This window comes from Cololabis saira, chromosome 23, assembly GCF_033807715.1.
Source record: "Cololabis saira isolate AMF1-May2022 chromosome 23, fColSai1.1, whole genome shotgun sequence".
NCBI lineage: Eukaryota > Metazoa > Chordata > Actinopteri > Beloniformes > Belonidae > Cololabis > Cololabis saira.
The window spans coordinates 30,448,027-30,466,607 of NC_084609.1; the positions used below are offsets into that span (position 1 = coordinate 30,448,027).

Consider the following 18,581-nt stretch of genomic DNA (forward strand, 5'->3'; position numbering starts at 1 on the left):
AAACTCAAGAACCGAGTGCTTGATTGCAGTGGTGGACGTGTATTATTATTATTATTATTATTATTATTATTATTATTATTATTATTAATCATAATAATAATAATAATATTATCTATCCAGATCTAGTATGTAAAAATATCAAATATTTTCCGTGTATTCTTTTTATTTTTTATTATTATTTTATTTTTTTATCCCCACATTTTTTTTCCAGTGCTCCTACCTAAGTGTCAATCTTCCGCCACCGTGCCCCATGTATGTATTCCTACTTACGTAGTTTTCCTTGGTTGTGATCACTGTTTCTCAGAAAGGTGTACAGGACTGTCTCAGAAAATTAGAATATTGTGATAAAGTTCTTTATTTTCTGTAATGCAATTAAAAAAACTAAAATGTCATACATTCTGGATTCATTACAAATCAACTGAAATATTGCAAGCCTTTTATTATTTTAATATTGCTGATTATGGTTTACAGTTTAAGATTAAGATTCCCAGAATATTCAAATTTTTTGAGATAGGATATTTGAGTTTTCTTAAGCTGTAAGAAAGAACATCTTCCGATGTATGTTGGAAAATTTGGTCCAAGGAGAGCTTTGATGAAAGAATTAAAATGTGACATTATGTGGCTGTGAATGAGTAAATCTTCTTCTGCTCATAAAATATACATTTGTGAAATAATCATCCTTCTGCTAATCCTTCTTGAAGCCTATGATTCTTGTGTTTAAATTAACCTACAGTTATATATGTTCTGCTCAACAAACCAGTTAAACTCATGGGTGTAGTCATTTCAGATCTAATGTGGCTCTAGACATCCTTTTTACATGTAATACTTTACAGGATATGGGACTCAAATTACAGGATTGTTTGTTCTGCCACTCACGTCCAGAGTTGTTTGACTAGAAATGCTTTCTGATATAACAATCGACGTATCTGCTACATAATTAATCAGCATTATCACATGTGTATTGTATTTCAGTCGTAATGGACTCCAGTTAAGATAATGAAAGTGATTCACAAAAAAGAAAAAAAAATGTGACTCTGTCTTATGATGGCTTAGAGGTAAAAACCAGAAAACAAGTCCTACCATCCTTTGAATCCAAAAGTACATATGCATGCATCTGCATTTGTTGTATACTGTTCAGGGCTGGACTGGGACAAAAAATCGGCCCGGGCATTTTGAGCCTAGACCGGCCCACCAGGTATTGATGGAAAGAAAATGAAGCCAATGAATGAAAACAAACGTTCTTGTGACACCGCTTGTACACTGTCTTGTTGGTGTGTATGTTGTTGTCTAATAAACCTAAACCTACACCATCCCCCCCAGTCCCGTTATAGATGTTCTTAGTACTGTTTCTGAGTAGACCAGCAAACTTGTATGGCAAGCCGTTTTAACATTTAATAGCTAGACTGGATATGTGTTGCAGATATCTGTAATTCAATTCTTCCTAGTCAAAAAGAACATTTCAGATATCTACAATGATATATTAACCTATTTTAAACAGGGGGAAGGCATTCTGACAGCGTGAAATACTGCTGTCAGAATGCGTTCCCCCTCTGTTTATCATGAAGGGATGCTCACACATCTTTCAAATTCATACTGCTGACTTCTTTCACCACCACAGATAAGTCCTGTGATTTTCAGGCTGATATCATCATATTTGACAATTTTTTTTTTTTTTACCTTGTCTGCACACATATTATTGATTGATACCATGACGGTAGAAACCAAAAGTGTATATATGTGCATTATTACTATATTTAATATATACATATATATACGCACACATATGCGTACACATACATAAATATACACATACAAACCCAGTGTTTTTTTTTTTTTTTTTTTTTTTTTTTTGGGGGGGGGGGGGGGGGGTGACGACATCCACTGCCAATCCAGGAAGCAGGAACACACGGAGACACACGTCAAGCACTGGAAATCTGCAACAAAAAACCACAAACAAAGCACAAAACCGGCACGGAGCCAACCAAAACAATAACAGCAATCGACCTAAATCTTGAGATCTGATCGCAGTCTGAGCTAAGCTATCGCTACCGCTACCTAAACCCAAAAACTAGAGAGCCAGCATGCAGGTGAACAAGCCAGTGTGTATGTCTATGTGTGTGTGTGTGTATGTATATGATCATGCGTGTGTGTGTGTGTGTGTGTGTATATGCATGTGACTAAATGACTAAATGACTATATGTGTGTGTGTGTGTGTGTGTGTGTGTGTGTGTGTGTGTGTGTGTGTGTAATAAACCAAACAAAGCTCCACCTGAAGTGTATCTATAGTGGGGGAGGGGGGGGAGCAACCCCGCCACCCGCGAGACCAGAGGCCGACACGGAAGAGCCCGGAACCCAGGCCACCGGCAACCCCACAGAGGGGAGAAGTAGGAGGGAGGCAACCCACCGCCCACGGCGCGGAAAGAAGCAGCCAGGGATCCCGCGGCGGCAGACCGCGACCCAGGCAATCCCCGGCCACCGGCCCCGGCCGGACACGCGGCCAGGAGGCCCTCATCCTTCAGGCCAACGACCCCCACCCGGCAGGGGGCCAGCCTGCCCGGAGAGACAGAGCCGCCCCGGCCGCCGACGCGGGCAGGCGCACCCGTCCCCCACGAAAGTGGCCCTCCAAGACCAGAGGGGCGCCCCGCCGCAGAGGCAGCGGGAGGGACCGGAGACGGGCCCGGAGAGAGGGAACCCCCCAACAAGGCGACACCTGCGCAGGCCCGACAACGGAGGGCCCCAGACCCAGGCATCCCATTCATTCATCCATTCACCTATCCGATACCTATACTAATAATAATATAATATACTATACATAATAATAATACTAATAATACTAATAAAAATACTAATAATAATAATAATAACCATCTTTGTATAATATAATATTGATAAATTATTAAGTTTTTGATGTCCTGCCAATGGAGGCTCAAATCCTCCATGGCAGGACCCTTCCATACCGCATTCTCACCGACACAGACATACAATCACGCACCGTTTCCCCCTCCCCGGGGGGGTCCAGCACCGCCAGAAGGCACCCCAGGCTGCACGGCGGGCCCCGCCAGGCCCGGGTAACCCGACCCACCTGTCCCAGGCCGGTGAGGGAACGCGGGTGATGTGGGACCCCCTCCCGCCCCTGGTGTTGAGTGCATGTGATTAATGCCATAAAAACAGGGAGGAGGGAGGGCCAAGTATCGATTGACACCGACCCCCCCCCCCCTCCCGAACTACGTGTCCTTGTCAAGTGTATTTATAAAGTGTTGAATGTGCAGTGTCTATTTTGCTGTTAAAACCGTGAGGCGGGGAGTGCCGGGCCACGCGGGACGGTGCCCCCCACGACCCGGACCCCCCGCCTTTCGCCTATGTGCGTATGAATCGTGTAGGGGGGGCAAGAGGGGGAGCGGAGGCCGAAGCCAGGAAGCAGGACCAGCAAAGCCGGCCCTGATAAGACACCCGCGTCCCCCTACCGGCCATCCAGTAGACGGGGGCCGGCCCTCCGAGCCGGGCCAGGGCCCCACCGTACCTCCACGGGCGCCGCCGGAGCCCCCAGACGGAGGGGGAAACAGGAATATTTGACCATTTTAAACAAGGGGAATGCAGCGCTGCCTCTGTTTTTACTAACTAATGACCATTGTTCGCGGTTCGCACACGCCTTGCAGCGGGCCTGACTCCAGCCCATAACCAATCTAACTCATCATAACCAATCGGCCAGTGGTACCAGTTGTTGTCAGGTAAAAAACAAAATCAAATGGGCCGATGGGCCTGCCCGGGCCAAAAAAAAAATTTTTTTTTTTTGGCCCGGCCCGGCCCAAAATCACCATCGGCCCACCGGGCAAATGCCCGGTATGCCCGATGGCCAGTCCACCCCTGATACTGTTTAATATTCACAAAAATATAATTTGCTGTTATATATTTCCTTATTTTTTTTAAACACATGTTTGTGAATCAAATATTAAACCTTTGTCACGATTCAGACAGACGACCAGAGGACCACAATTGCGTCACACAAGAAGGTTTATTAATCCTTCAGGGGAAAGGGAAGTTGGGAGTGAATGAGGGCTTCAGGGGGTCCAGGGGGTCCCGGGGGTTCACGGTGTTCAGGGGGTCCAGGGGGTCCAGGGTGTTCAGGGGGTCCACGGGGTTCAGCGGGTCCACGGGGTTCAGGGGGTCTGTGTGTGTGTTCCCCCGGCAGCGATCACGGGAGCTGGAGGATCCGGGCAGTCCTGGGGGAAACACACACACACAACAGAACAGGTGAAAACGGAGCAGTAGTGCAGTCGAGGGCAAAGCAGAAATCGTAGTCGGGGGCAGAAGGCAGGTCAACATTACCGGGGCAGGAGATCAGAGTTGGGGTGGAAGCCAAGTCCGGGTCACAGATGGGAGTCAGAGAGACAAGCAGACAGGCAGGGTTCCGGTGCAGGTTTGCAGACGATCTGACAAGGGAGAGCTGAAAGACAGGGCTTTAAATACTGGGAGAGGTTAAGTGGAGAATGCAATACAGCTGTGCAGGTAAATCAGAGCAGAGTGGGGGCAGGTGGAGCTAATTGGATAGAGGGTCAACGGGTGGAGTGACAGGGCTCATGACAACCTTATAATAAACATATAAAAAAGCAAATTTGTCTGCCAACTCAGAGGAGGAAAGCAACCAAATTCTGCAGTGTCTGTACAGCCGCCAGTGTGATGTGGATCTACGAGCCGTTCAGATTATGCTCCCGTCGTTACGTAACGACGGGAACGATTTACATAGGTTGGCGTCCGATGCGTGAAACCACGGGCACAACTAACTCCACCGGCTCAGGAATTCATTAACCTGTCCTGCCAAACTAAAAAGGAAAGGTTTTTTATGGGTTAGCATACTGTGGAGAAGATAGATTAACTTATATGATGATAGCATAGTTTTCTATGCATTTCGGGGGTTTGACCCCCCAAAATTGTTTCGCCCGCGCCGTGTTGCGGTACAGGCAGCATCGCTCACCCTACATTTCAGTCGGCCCACCTTAGTGGGCCTCGCTAAATCCGGCCCTGGTGACGAGTGATTTTTTTTTTTTTTTTTACTTTTTCCTTGGCTAAATTCATAGCCCTTAATCTTCCTCGTTCAAGAGTGTTTTTTTGTTTCTAAATTTTATCCTAGCTTAGATTCATAGTTCTTGTTTTTTTTCTCTTTAAGAGTGATTTGTTTAAACACACACACACACACACACACACACACACACACACACACACACACACACACACACACACACACACACACACACACACACACACACACACACATAGCCACACAGACATATACACACACACAAATATAGACATATACACCGGCTCGTTCACCTGCATGCTGGCTCTGTAGTTTTTGGGGTTAGTTAATCGCGGTAGCTTAGCTCAGATTGTGATTGGGTCTCGGGACCTGGCACGGTTGCTGCTCGTGTTTCTGCCGGTTCCGTGCCTGTTTCGTGTCTGTTCTGTTTTTTGCAGATTTCCAGTGCTAGACGTGCGCATCCATGTGTGTTCTCGCGTCCTGGATTAGCAGGGGATGTCACCCCCCCCCCTCCAGAAAAAAAAACAAAAACAAAAAACAAAAATGGGTTTGCATGTGTATGTACAGGACTGTCTCAGAAAATTAGAATATTGTGATAAAGATTTTTATTTTCTGTAATGCAATTAAAAAAAAAAAAAAGTCATACATTCTGGATTCATTACAAATCAACTGAAATATTGCAAGCCTTTTATTATTTTAATATTGCTGATTATGGTTTACAGTTTAAGATTAAGATTCCCAGAATATTCATATTTTTTGAGATACGATATTTGAGTTTTCTTAAGCTGTAAGCCATGATCAGCAATATTAAAATAATAAAAGGCTTGCAATATTTCAGTTGATTTGTAATGAATCCAGAATGTATGACATTTCTGTTTTTGTAATTGCATTACAGAAAATCACAATATTCAAATTTTCTGAGACAGTCCTGTATGTGTGTGTATATATATATATATATATATATATATATATATATATATATATATATATATATATATATATATATATATATATATATATATATATATATATAAATATATATTAATAAGATAAATATATGTTACATATTAAAAAAAAAATGTAATGTGTATTTTATATTAACAATGCACATATATATACCAGCATGGTATTAACCATTAATATGTGTGCAGCCCAAAAAAAAAAGTGATTTGTTTGTAGCCAAATTATTTTATATAGGCAGGTTTTTCCTCCATTCGTTTTGTGTTTATTTGTTTCTTTTTATTTTCCCTCCTCTTCCCTCCCTCTCCATTTAGAGCATCCATGCATGTTTACCTAATGAGCTGTATTTCATTAAATCTCACCCTTAGGCCTTTATCAACCTTTTGGACCCCACCCACATAATTCCTAATAGGAAGGCCTTGAGGACAAGTACAAGGCTGGCGAGACTGTCAGCCGAAGACGAAACAGGCTGAAACCCAGCACAGTTGAGAAAATCCTGTTTTCAAATTAAAATCTGTGAAATGTATCCGATAGTCGTTTTAGGTTGGGCCTGTTTCACAAGCACTCCACCCTCTCACTTTATTGTTATGATTCACAATGTAACAAAAGCGCTTCTCACATAAATGATCACAAATGGTTTGTTTTACGCTTTTTCTTTTATGTACATATCGATGTATTACAAGGACAAGGCGGCTGATATACTTGCAGTGAAACACCAGATGTCACTGTTCTGACTGGTTTCACTTTGGTTAATTTTCCGGCACAATCAGATGAACCCTGTGGAAGCTTCATGAGGCTTCATCTGCCCATCACTACCCAAAAGAACTTTTTACAAAATGAGCCCTTAAAAGAGGAAGAAAGATATAAAGAACCTAAACAATAACAGTCACCATAACGCAATGCTAAACTGAAACAAAACCAAAATGAACAAACACACACAAGGAACTTAAATACTGGCTGATCAGATCAGTGACACACAGGGGTAAAACATTGTTAACAAATAATCCAAACAAACAGTGAGGATGGCACTAGCTCTAACTTAACTCCTAAATACAAAATTAGACAAATGAAACTTAAAGGGGACCTATTATGGCATCTAATACCTATTTTAAACAGGCCTTGAATGTCTTAAAAACAAGCTTTTGATGGTTTTTGCTAAATAAATTAGAAATTCAGCCTCTGAGCCATGTCTTTATCTTCCCATTCTCTAACCTCATTATCTATGCAGGATTCTGAGTGGGCGGGGCTATGATAATGAGGCTCTGTGCTGATTGGCTGCCTGAATGACGCGATACACTGCTACGAAAATATGGCGGAAGCTCCGGCCGGCGGAGTTAGTTGTGGGCGTGGTTTCACACATCGGAGGCCAACCGATGTAAATCGCTCCCGTCGTTACGTAACGACGGGAGCAGAATCTTATTGGCTCGTAGATCCACATCACACTGGACGGCTCATCCGGGCGGCTGTACAGACACTGCAGAATTTGGTTGCTTTCCTCCTTCTCTGAGTTGGCAGGCTGGAGGTGACGTAGCGTAGCTTTGGGTGCAGCGGGGCAGCAACAAGCTCCTTTCTCTTGTATTGAAGAGAGGAAACTGCACCTTTACAACTGGAACTAGAGTCTCTGGGGGAAGATTTTGGCGCCTCGGGGAGGAAACTCGTGACCAATTAGTAACTTTAGACAACATAGATGAACATAAAAAGCTTTACTCACTAACTGTATACTATTTATCTTGCTCATCTAAAAAAATGATATACATATATTTGGAAGTATTTCATTGATTTATTTATTTTTTCTTGTGGGGAGTGGTGGGGCCAATAACAAGTCTAATTTAACATGTTTGGCTACATAATCCCCCTGTTTGTCATGAGAAGTGTTTAGTTAAAGCAGCACTATGTAACTTTTCCACCTTAATCTAATATTTCCAGAGTCATTGTGATGGTACATCAACTTCCAACAGGTTTAATGAACCTCTGTCATGGTCTGAGGGGTCTGTATCCCCTTCACTGGTACTATGTAACTTCAAGGTGGATGGTAGGAACCCTGCCACACTACTGGTAAAGCACTACCGCTTTTGTCCAAAGGAGACGCCAAACTCAACAAAAGCTGAAAGTTACGTTGTGCTGCTTTAATAGTCTTTAATATTTAACTGTTCAACTACCAATACAAGCCAGGAAGCAAAGCTCGTGAGCTACGCTGGTGCTTCTGCATGTCAAGAGGTCCAGGCTAGTATCTTTCCATAAAGTTGAATTTCTTGTGAACTACGTGCCTGCAGGGCCTGTCGCCCTGAGCCGAGGTAGCAGGTCACTCCTTAGTGCAGTTATTGGTCCGGGAGCTGTCCTCGCCCCCAGGTATAGGAAGAGAGAGTACAGCAGTCAACCTGAAGGTACTGTTGTTGTAGATCAGGGGTCGACAACCCAAAATGTTGAAAGAGCCATATTGGACCAAAAACACAAAAAACAAAAATGTCTGGAGCCGCAAAAACTGAAAAGACTTGTATAAGCCTTAGAATGAAGGCAAATGGCGCAAGGCGAAATGTCGAGAAAAAAAATCGATATGTCGAGAAAAAAGTCAAAATTTACAGAAAAAAGTTGAAATGTCGAGAAAAAAGTTGAAATGTCGAAAAAAGTCGAAATATTGAGAAAAAAGTCCAAATTTCGAGAAAAAAGTCCAAATTTCGAGATTAAAAAGAAAAGAAAAAAAGGAAGAATTAAAGATTTAAAAAAAAAAATGAAAAAAAAGGTCAAACATTTTTAAAAAGGCTCCAGGGAGCCACTAGGGCGGCGCTAAAGAGCCGCATGCTGCTCTAGAGCCGCTGGTTCCCGACCCCTGTTGTAGACTATATATATTTTTTATAATCCATATTTTTAAATTACAATACGTAGATAGATAGATAGATAGATAGATAGATAGATAGATAGATAGATAGATAGATAGATAGATAGATAGATAGATAGATAGATAGATAGATAGATAGATAGATAGATAGATAGATAGATAGATAGATAGATAGATAGATAGATAGATAGATAGAACTTTATTCATCCCTAAAGGGAAATTCAACCGTCCAGCAGCTCATCAAAACATAAACATAAAAAATCAACCACACAATAAAAGCACATTCATAATATTAAAATAAACATTAAATATAAGGTTTTTAAAACAAATATCATGTAAAGTGCAAACTAAAATATAGTCCAGTTGTGGCAGAGGTGAGTGTGTGAGACTGAGTTCAGGAAGAGTTAAACAGTCTTATGGCTGTGGGGACGAAGGATCTCCTGAACCTGAACCGCAAATGTTTACCCTTGTATATTGTTATGAATCTTTCTGAATCACTAGTCCTTAAAAATAATCAAAGTAATTCATTCACTCATCTATATCACACTTTTCACTAAAAGATCAGTTAAATTTGATTAAAAGGCTTTAAATGATAATCTAACACAAATATATAAATGGATTCAGCAAGCTTGTCCTACGCACCTGTGAAACGTCCTGTACATTTGTGAGACTGAGACTGTTCTAGCTCCACAGACAGGGATCAGTAATTACGGTGCAGCTTCAGTGATGCCTTCAGGTCGCCTCGGAAAACAAAAACTCAACATCGTGACTTCTCCAGCCCCAGTGTGCTCTTATGCTGAATGAAGTTGTATCAGTAAAAACATGTTCTGCTGGTGACTGGTTACTCTCAGCTAAGAATTTCAATCACAGTTGTTAATTTAACATGAATTTCTAGTCAAAAGAGCAATGTAATCTGATTACATTTGGTAAATCCAACCAACACTCGCTGACTTTAAAAGCAACTTTAAATGGAGCTTTTCAAAATCAAGACTGTAACATCAGAGACAAACACAGATTACAGAGTTCAGTTTTATTCAGGAAAAACTTCAACAATCCAGCAGTTTTCACTCATTCCATCATCAGATATTGTAGGGTCATTCACACTTTAGACAGATGTTACACTTAGATCACATGATGTTACATTTGACTGGAAAATCTCAAATGTTCCTTTAAAAAGAGGAGGAACAAAAAACAGGAAAAAGGTAGAAGTACAACAAACTAATGTAATAATACGATCCAGGGGTGATTCTAGGATCAGAGCTTTAGGCGTGCTGAGCACTCAGAGTTCGAGGCCGGCGAGTCAAGATAAACTTCACTGTTTTGTACATTTTAACACCAATTTGGACCATCATTCCCACATTTGTGAAAGGAAAGCATGAAACATTTTGGGAAGAGTGAACTGAGTGAACCAATAAATGTGAGAAAAGTTATTTAAATGCTGGGCGATAGTAAAAGAGGAAGGGATTGTAACCATAAAATAAATACATATCGTATTTCACCAATTAACAGCCCGGGCGTTTAATTACTAAGCATTTTTTTTTATAAGAATACTCCAACCATTTGAAACTTTTCAACCTTTCCTTGAAAGTTGAGTGAGTGGGAACTAAGAGAGTTTTAACTGTTCAGGACCACAATCTTAAAAGGTAACTTAACAATATGTAAAAATTCAAGTGTATTGTTCAAAATATGTTAAAAGAAAAGGTGAAAAAACTCCACATTACACATTACAGACTGAAAAATACAACTTAACTGAAACCTACAAGAACACAACGTATTATTAACGTATTGTCAAAGAATAATTGGACTCAAGCGTGATTTTGATCAAATTTAAGTGCAATTCATGGTGGATGACCCTTGACACCTTTTTGGTCTGTAAGTTCCTTCTCTGTCTCCTTACATTAATATAAAAAATTATAATGAAAATACTAATAAAAGTCCTCTCGCTGGCCCTCCCTTTCTTTGTACTGTCAACCAAATATGAAATAATCTGTATAATAATCTATAAAATATAAAATAATTGATATCTAATAAATGATATAAATTGATCCAAATTACATCATTTTAATTGAATATTTGGTTGCAATGAGAGATGAAGTCACACCATGTGATCATACACTCCTACCTGAACCTGGATCTTAAATTTTAGGGTTCCGTGCTGTAGCAATCTTCAGAGTGAATCTTTAATCATTTCACATGAACATTCAGGGTTGATGAAGATCCATTACATCAAAGATCAGACAGTTTGATTGACAGGACAGACGATCAGAGGAGCAGAGTTTTCACTTCCATCATTGAGACCAGGATTGAAGAACGGGTGGAGTTTCTCCCTGAAGGAGCAGCCAGTAAAGGAGTAGAGAAGTGCTGCAGCATCTACATCATGAAAGGAGACCAGACCCTCCTCATAATCCACAAACACCCCCACCTTCTCAGGAGGAGAACTGGGATGGAGACGGACTGAAGGACCAGAGAGGGCAAAGTACTCGTTTACATTTCTCACTCCAACAGTCCAGAAACCATCCTGAGGTCTCAGTGGGATGTCTCCCTTCCTGTTGACCGACTCTCTGGCCACTCCTACATCCCAGTCAGTCTTTCCTTTAACCTGAACCTCAAAGTAAAATCTGCCTGAAGAGAAACTCTGTTTTCCTAAAACAATAACATATTTAGAGAATCTCTCTGGATTATCTGGGAGATTCTTCCACACATCACCATCATACACTTGTTTTCCATCATCAAACAGGATGAGTCGGGGATGAGCTGTATCAGGATCAAGAGTCACATCAGCTTCAAACTGCTGGATCCTCCTCAGCTCAGCTTCAAACAGCTTATTCTTCATCTTTTCTCTGAGGTTCTTCTCCAGCTGGTCCACAGCTCTCACCACAGTCCCCTCATATGAAGGTGGATGGACTCTGACCTCTGTCCAGTTCTTGGTGGGTGGAGCATCTTCCAGGGATGAGAATCTTTGGAGGAGGTGCAGGTGATCTTCAGAGCGTGAGAGCTGCTCCACCTCAGAGCTCCTCTTCTTCAGCTCACAGATTTCCTGTTCCAGATCTTTGATGAAGTCTTCAGCCTGTTTCTCTGCAGTTTTCTGTTTGTCTTCCATCTCCTTCATGAACTCCTTCAGACGTCTCTCAACAGACTCCTTCAGATCAGTGAAGACCTGAACACCTTCTGCTTTCTCTCTGTCTGCAGCATCGTTACTGATCTTCAGAGACGCTCTGATCTCCTGAATTTTCAGTCGTCTCTTCTGGATCATCTGCTGAATCTCAGCCTCTGTCTTCTGCAGCTCTGCCTTCTTTCCTTCATATTCTTCTCTCAGAGGAACAAACTCATGAGTCTTGTGCTCTAAAACAGAGCAGAGCGTGCAGACACATGTCTGGTCGGTCTTACAGAACAGCTCCAGAGGTTTATCGTGCTTCGTACAAATCCTGTCCTCCAGGTTCTCCACAGGCTCCACCAGCTGATGTCTTTTCAGACCTGACATTGTCAGATGAGGCTCCAGGTGAGTCTCACAGTAGGACAGCAGACACACCAGGCAGGACTTCAGGGCCTTCAGTCTGGTTCCAGTGCAGACGTCACAGGGAACTTCTCCTGGTTCTGCAGCTTGTTGCTCTGAGCTGCTGCTGCTGGATTTCTGTTGAGCTTCACGTCTGAACTCAGAAACCATCTCTCTGATGAAGGTGTTGACTTTCAGCTGAGGTCTGGTGTAGAAGGTCTCCTGACATATGGGACACTTGTAGAGAACATTATCATCCCAGTATTGAGTGATGCAGGTTTTACAGAAGTTGTGTCCACATGGTGTGCTGACTGGATCAGTGAACACGTCCAGACAGATGGAGCACAGGAACTGATCTGCAGATCTCAGGTTGCTGCCAGCAGACATGTTGATTCTCTGGAAACAAAAGTGAAAGTGTGAAACATCAAAGCTGCAATAATGAGAGGAAGAAGAAGAAGAGGGGGGGGGACCGGAACCACAGGCCAGAATGCAGCTCCCGAGGCTCCGGCCTGCAAACATGCACAAAGAGAAAAAAAAGGGAGGCCAGCACAAGAAACTACAGGAGCGATGGACAAAAATGATAGCTATGAGATATTTATAATAAATAAAAATGGAAATGGAGAAGAGAGGAAGGGAAAAGGAGAGGAGAAGAAGGGTGAGAGGCGCCGCCCAGCGGATCATGTCGGTGCCCCCTGCAGCAGAGGCCTATAGCAGCATATCTACCGCAAAGCTATATTTGAGACTAACTATTATAGTCTTGTTCTATAGCTGCAACTATGACTACTGACTCTAACACACTAGAGTTTACACTACCTAGAGATTTACCAACACCAGCTAGAGGTTTAATAAACACTAACTATATGCTTTACTAAACAGAAAGGTTTTAAGTTTAGTTTTAAAGGTGGAGGTGGTGTCAGCCTCCTTAACCCAGATTGGAAGATGGTTCCATAGTAACGGTGCCTGATAGCAGAACGCCCGCCCTCCAAATCTACATTTGGATACTCTAGGAACTACGAGTAAACCTGCACTCTGAGAGCGGAGAGCTCTGCCAGGAACATAAGGCACTATCAGGTCTTGTAAATACTGCAGAGCTAAGCCGTTTTGGGCTTTATATGCAAGTAATAAAATTTTAAATTGGATTCTGAATTTTACAGGTAGCCAATGGAGCGACGCTAACACTGGAGAGACGTGGTCTCTCCTGTTGATTCCTGTCAGTACTCGTGCTGCTGCATTCTGGATCAGCTGGAGCCTATTCAGCAAATTACTTGGACATCCTGCTAATAACACATTACAGTAATCTAGTCTAGAAGATACAAACGCATGAACTAGTTTTTCTGCATCAGGATTTTCCTAATTCTTGCAATATTACGGAGATGGAAAAACACTATTTTACAAACCTGATAAACATATGGTTTTAACGACAAATCCTGATCGAAAACAACACCAAGGTTTCTCACAGTTGCACTGGAAGCCATCGCAACACCATCTAATGCCTTCCTAAGATGCTCTGGACCAAGAATGATAACCTCTGTTTTATCAGAATTAAGAAGCAAGACATTTCTGGACATCCAGTACTTGATGTCCCTAAGACATCCCTGAAGTTTAACTAACGGTTCTGTTTCATCCGGCTTCATAGACAAATAGAGCTGCGTATCATCAGCATAACAATGAAAGTGTATGCCGTGATTCTGGATTATACTTCCCAATGGCTGCATGTATAAACTGAACAAGATTGGCCCTAGCACTGAACCCTGCGGAACACCATAACAGACCCTTGACTGTTCGGAAGAAACCTCATGTACATGAACAAACTGGAACCTGTCAGATAGATATAAATTTTAGATACAAATGGAAGGTTGGAAATTGGCCTATAATTAGCTAAGGTGTCTGGGTCAAGAGAAGGTTTTTTAAGTAAAGGTTTAATTACTGCCACTTTGAAAACCTGTGGTACATATCCTAAGTTTAGAGATAGGTTGATTTGGTCTAGTATTGTTGTACCAATAAGAGAAAAAACATTTTTGAATAGTGGAGTCAGGATGGGGTCTGACATACATGTGGTAGACTTAGCTCTATTAACGAGTGAAGTCAGCTCAGGGAGGTCTATAGGATCAAAACAGTCTAGAGTCAAGTCAGAGCCTAGGGAAGTCGCTAAAGCTGAAGAAGCGCCCACAACCAGCTGGTTGATTTCTTCTCCAATTCTCATGATTTTACTGTTGAAGAAGCTCATAAAGTCTTCACTACTGAGAGCTGCAGGAATGCACGGCTCAACAGAGTTGTGACTCTTTGTCAGCCTGGCTACAGTGCTGAACAGAAAACGTGGGTTACTTTTGTTATCCTCTATCAATGTTGAATAATAAGCTGTTCTGGCTTTGCGAATGGCTTTTTTATATATTATTAGATTATCTTTCCATTCACGATAGGAGTCTAAAGACTTACAAGAGTACCACTTCCTTTCCATTCTACGCGCGTTTTGGTTTCAACATGCGGATATCTGAATTATACCAGGGAGTTAAGCTTCTATTGCTAGAAACCCTCCTTTTCAAAGGAGCAACTTCATCTAAAGCTGAGTGCAACAGATCAGCAGTGTTACTAACAAGAAAATCAACATCAACATCATAGGTAGAACCCAGGTCACTGGCCTCTACTGCTTCACTATTTTCCACTGTCGTAAGATGAGCAATGGCCTCCTTAAATTTGGCAATAGCTTCATCAGACAAACATCTGCTAAAATAATACCTCCTATTTTGCACTTCAACATCGACAATATTAAATTCAAACGTTATTAAATAGTGGTCGGATAAGAGGGAGTTTACAGGCGACACCAACAGACCATCAGTTTCAACACCGTAGGTGAGAACGAGATCAACAGTATGATTAAAACGGTTTGTCCACTTTTTGTGAGATACCCATTGATTCTAGAAGAGAATCGAAAGCTACTTTAAGATTATCGCTTTCAACATCCATATGAATATTAAAATCACCCACTATGATGAATGTATCTGTACTGATCAATAATCCAGAAAGGAAATCTGAAAATTCAGACAGAAACACTAGATATGCACCAGCAGAGGGCCGGTACACTACCACTAACACGACTAGCTTCTCTGATTTCCAGCTCGGAAATTTCAGACTAAGCGTGAGGCTTTCAAACGTATTATAATTGCACTTAGGTTCAATTTTTGTTTGGAGACTGGAGTTGTAAATTGCTGCGACTCCTCCGCCTCGGCCCGTGCTTCTAGGAATGTGATGATTAAAGTAGCCGGGCGGAGTCGATTCATTTAAACTAACATACTCTTCCTCCTGTAACCATGTTTCTGTTAAGCAGAAAATATCACTCCTGCTTTCTGTAATTATATCATTTACTAACAGAGACTTGGAGCTTAACGATCGTATATTTAGTAGTCCGCATCTAATTTTTCGGTCTGTAATTGGTACCAAATGTGCATTGGTTTTAATTTTTACAAGGTTATTTTGGTTAACGCCTCCAAAACGCTGCACCTGGTGAACTTTTGGAGGGCGGGGAACTGCAACCACTTCTATTTTGCTAGGCACCTGGTTAGAGTTGCCAATTACATCATGTAATCCTATAGTTTTAGAGTCGCCAATTACATAATGCAATCCTACAGTTTTATTGGCAGGCGTTGGTCCTCGAGAAGCAGCAGAGAAGCGTGTAAGACTGCAGCTCTGCATCCTGGCCTGGATCCTGCCTTGTCAGGGGGAGTGTCTAATAAAACTGGCCAAATTACTAGAGACAAGAGCAGCACCAACCCAGGTGGGATGAATGCCGTCTCTTCTAATCAGACCGGGCTTTCCCCAGAACGTCTCCCAATTGTCAATAAAGACCACGTCGTTTTCTGAACACCACCGATACAACCAGCGACGGAGCGAGAACATGCGACTAAACATGTCATCGCTGGTCAAATTGGGGAGGGGACCAGAGAAACCTACGGAGTCCGACATACTTATGGCGTAGTTACACACCAGGAAAATATTCATTTTGGTCACTTCCGACTGGGGAAGACGGGAGTCATTAGCTCCGACATGGATGATGACTTTACCATATTTACAATTACCCTTTGCCAGTAGCTTCAAATTTGCTTCAATGTCGCCCGCTCTGGCCCCCGGGATACACCTAACTATGGTCGCTGGAGTCGGCCTCACATGCCTGACTATGGAGTCACCAATCACCAGGGTCGGCTTCTCAACGGGTGTGCCGCTGAGTGGGGAAAATCGGTTAGACACGTGAAGCGAGTGGTGGTGTTCCGTGCGCCCTTTAGGACTACGCTTCCTCCGAACCGTCACCCACCGGCCCTGCCTGGCCGGCTGCTCGGGAGCTGCAGGGGAGCGGCTACCAGCAGCTGCTACAGGCCGGTCCGCCGCTACTTTAGCCTGGTTAGCTGACGAGTCTACGGGACTATGGTCAAATTGGTGGAACCGGACCTCTAACTGACTGAGCCTCGCCTCCAGCCCTGCAAATAAACTACATTCTAAGCACTTACCGTCTTCACTAAAGGAGGCAGAGGAATAGCTAAACATTTCACACACTGAGCAGCAAAGAGGTGAAACGATGGGAGACGGAGAGGCCATGCTAAGAGGCTAACAGAGGCTAACGGACAGAAAATGTATCGGTGATTGGTGACAGTGAAAGTTGCGGAAGAGAAAATGACGAGTGTTGAAATAAAGACAGAAATGTACCAGATATAGTGCTATTTTACCAGAAAACAATCTAAGTTTGGACAAAAAAGTCGGGAGAGATCAGAGCCTGCAAACGCCGTGAAGCAGCAACAGACCGCAACACCAGGAAGTGACGCGATGCGTGACGCAGTACGTTACCCAATCAGCAAGCCAGCAAGAGCCTCAGCAAGCCAGCTCTTCACCTTCAGCTGTTCGACATCTCATCATTAGCTCAAAGTTCAGCTCTCTGTTTGTGCTGGAATCTCAACTCTTTAGTAATGCAAAAGTGTCAGCAGGAACTAAACATCATCCAGAAGCTGGGTCAGGTCTACAGATTTAGGATTCTTGAACCATCTCTGACTATAAACTGTATTTGGGCAGCGTAGTAATGTCATCCAAAAGATTTGTGTTCTATGTCTAAAACTGAGACATGAACCAGAAAAAAAGAGATATGGTTTTGATACATCTGAAGCTCTGAATGGAACTCAGAAATTGTCCAGAATAATTGTGGAAAATGAGCATGTTTCCATAGTGATGAGAGTCAGTGTGTTGAATGATGCTGACATGAAGTAGTGGAAGTAAAGAGTCGTGTTGGTGGAGGCTTTTGAAGCAGGAAATGTGATGAGCTGGACTCACCAGTGTCTCAGAGACTCTGCTGTGTTGTCGAGGAAAACCCGATGGACTCGCTTGGACCTTCTTTCAGAGACGAACAGGAATCTTCTGGACTGGATTTCTGCTCCGTCACACTTGAACTTTCCTCCTTCCTCCTTCTGCTCTGGTTCCTTCCTCTGATTTACAGGATTATTGTCAAACAGCAGAGTTGATGTGATGAATAAGACGGAGTGAAGCTTCGGCTGCAGCTCGTTGTTCAATCATTCACCTTTACATTGTCGTTTATCTTAAATTAACAGGAACCTGTTCAAAGTTCAGATCAGGACTGGGCGGCACGGACAATAAAACTATATTCCTCCTCATTCCTGCTGCTTTACAGTGCAGATGCTTTGCTTCCTCTGCTTGCTCTCTGCTTGATTTGCTTGTTATTGATTTTATGCTGATTTTTCCCAGATTTTTTCCTTCTTTCCATGTGAGCTTACCTGCGATAGCTCCTGGACACTAAGTGCAAGCTAACACACAGCTAAGGAACACAGATAACACAGCCAAATCTTTGCATTATAACCAATCATGGAGTGATAATCCTCCCTGGAACTGTCTTGATGCAAAACCAAAGTGTAAATCCTGTCTCCTGAAAGAGGGAGGACGTATCACAGGCAGGGCTGAGCAACCTGAAATCTGTGGAATCAACTGGCCTTCACTTCCTACGAGACAGAGGAGTTCTACCCCTGTAAATGGGAGGAAACAGGACTGGACCACCATGAATGGGAAGGTATCTGGATCTCTATCGCATGACCATCTATTCCAAAGCAGCAAGGAAAGGACTGAAAACCTGTAAAAAAGTAAAAGGCCACAGGGAAAGCTAAAAGCTGAGTCTGAGACTCTGATTGTGGGTGACTCTGCTGTAAATGATTTACAAATGATGTGCGGTTATAACAATGAAATCTTCTGCTTTCCTAGGGATATGGTCA

General features: G+C 42.6%; 1 protein-coding gene across 1 annotated transcript; it reads right to left on the minus strand.

The window, feature by feature from the left end:
- Positions 1–11,064: 11,064 nt before the first annotated feature.
- Positions 11,065–17,874, minus strand: LOC133424069 (E3 ubiquitin-protein ligase TRIM21-like). The gene is made up of 2 exons (XM_061714466.1): positions 17,635–17,874; positions 11,065–12,720 (listed from the first exon to the last, which is right to left on the minus strand). The coding sequence occupies exon 2, from the start codon at positions 12,709–12,711 to the stop codon at positions 11,065–11,067; it is 1,647 nt and encodes a 548-aa protein (XP_061570450.1). The 5' UTR covers positions 12,712–12,720; positions 17,635–17,874.
- Positions 17,875–18,581: the final 707 nt, after the last annotated feature.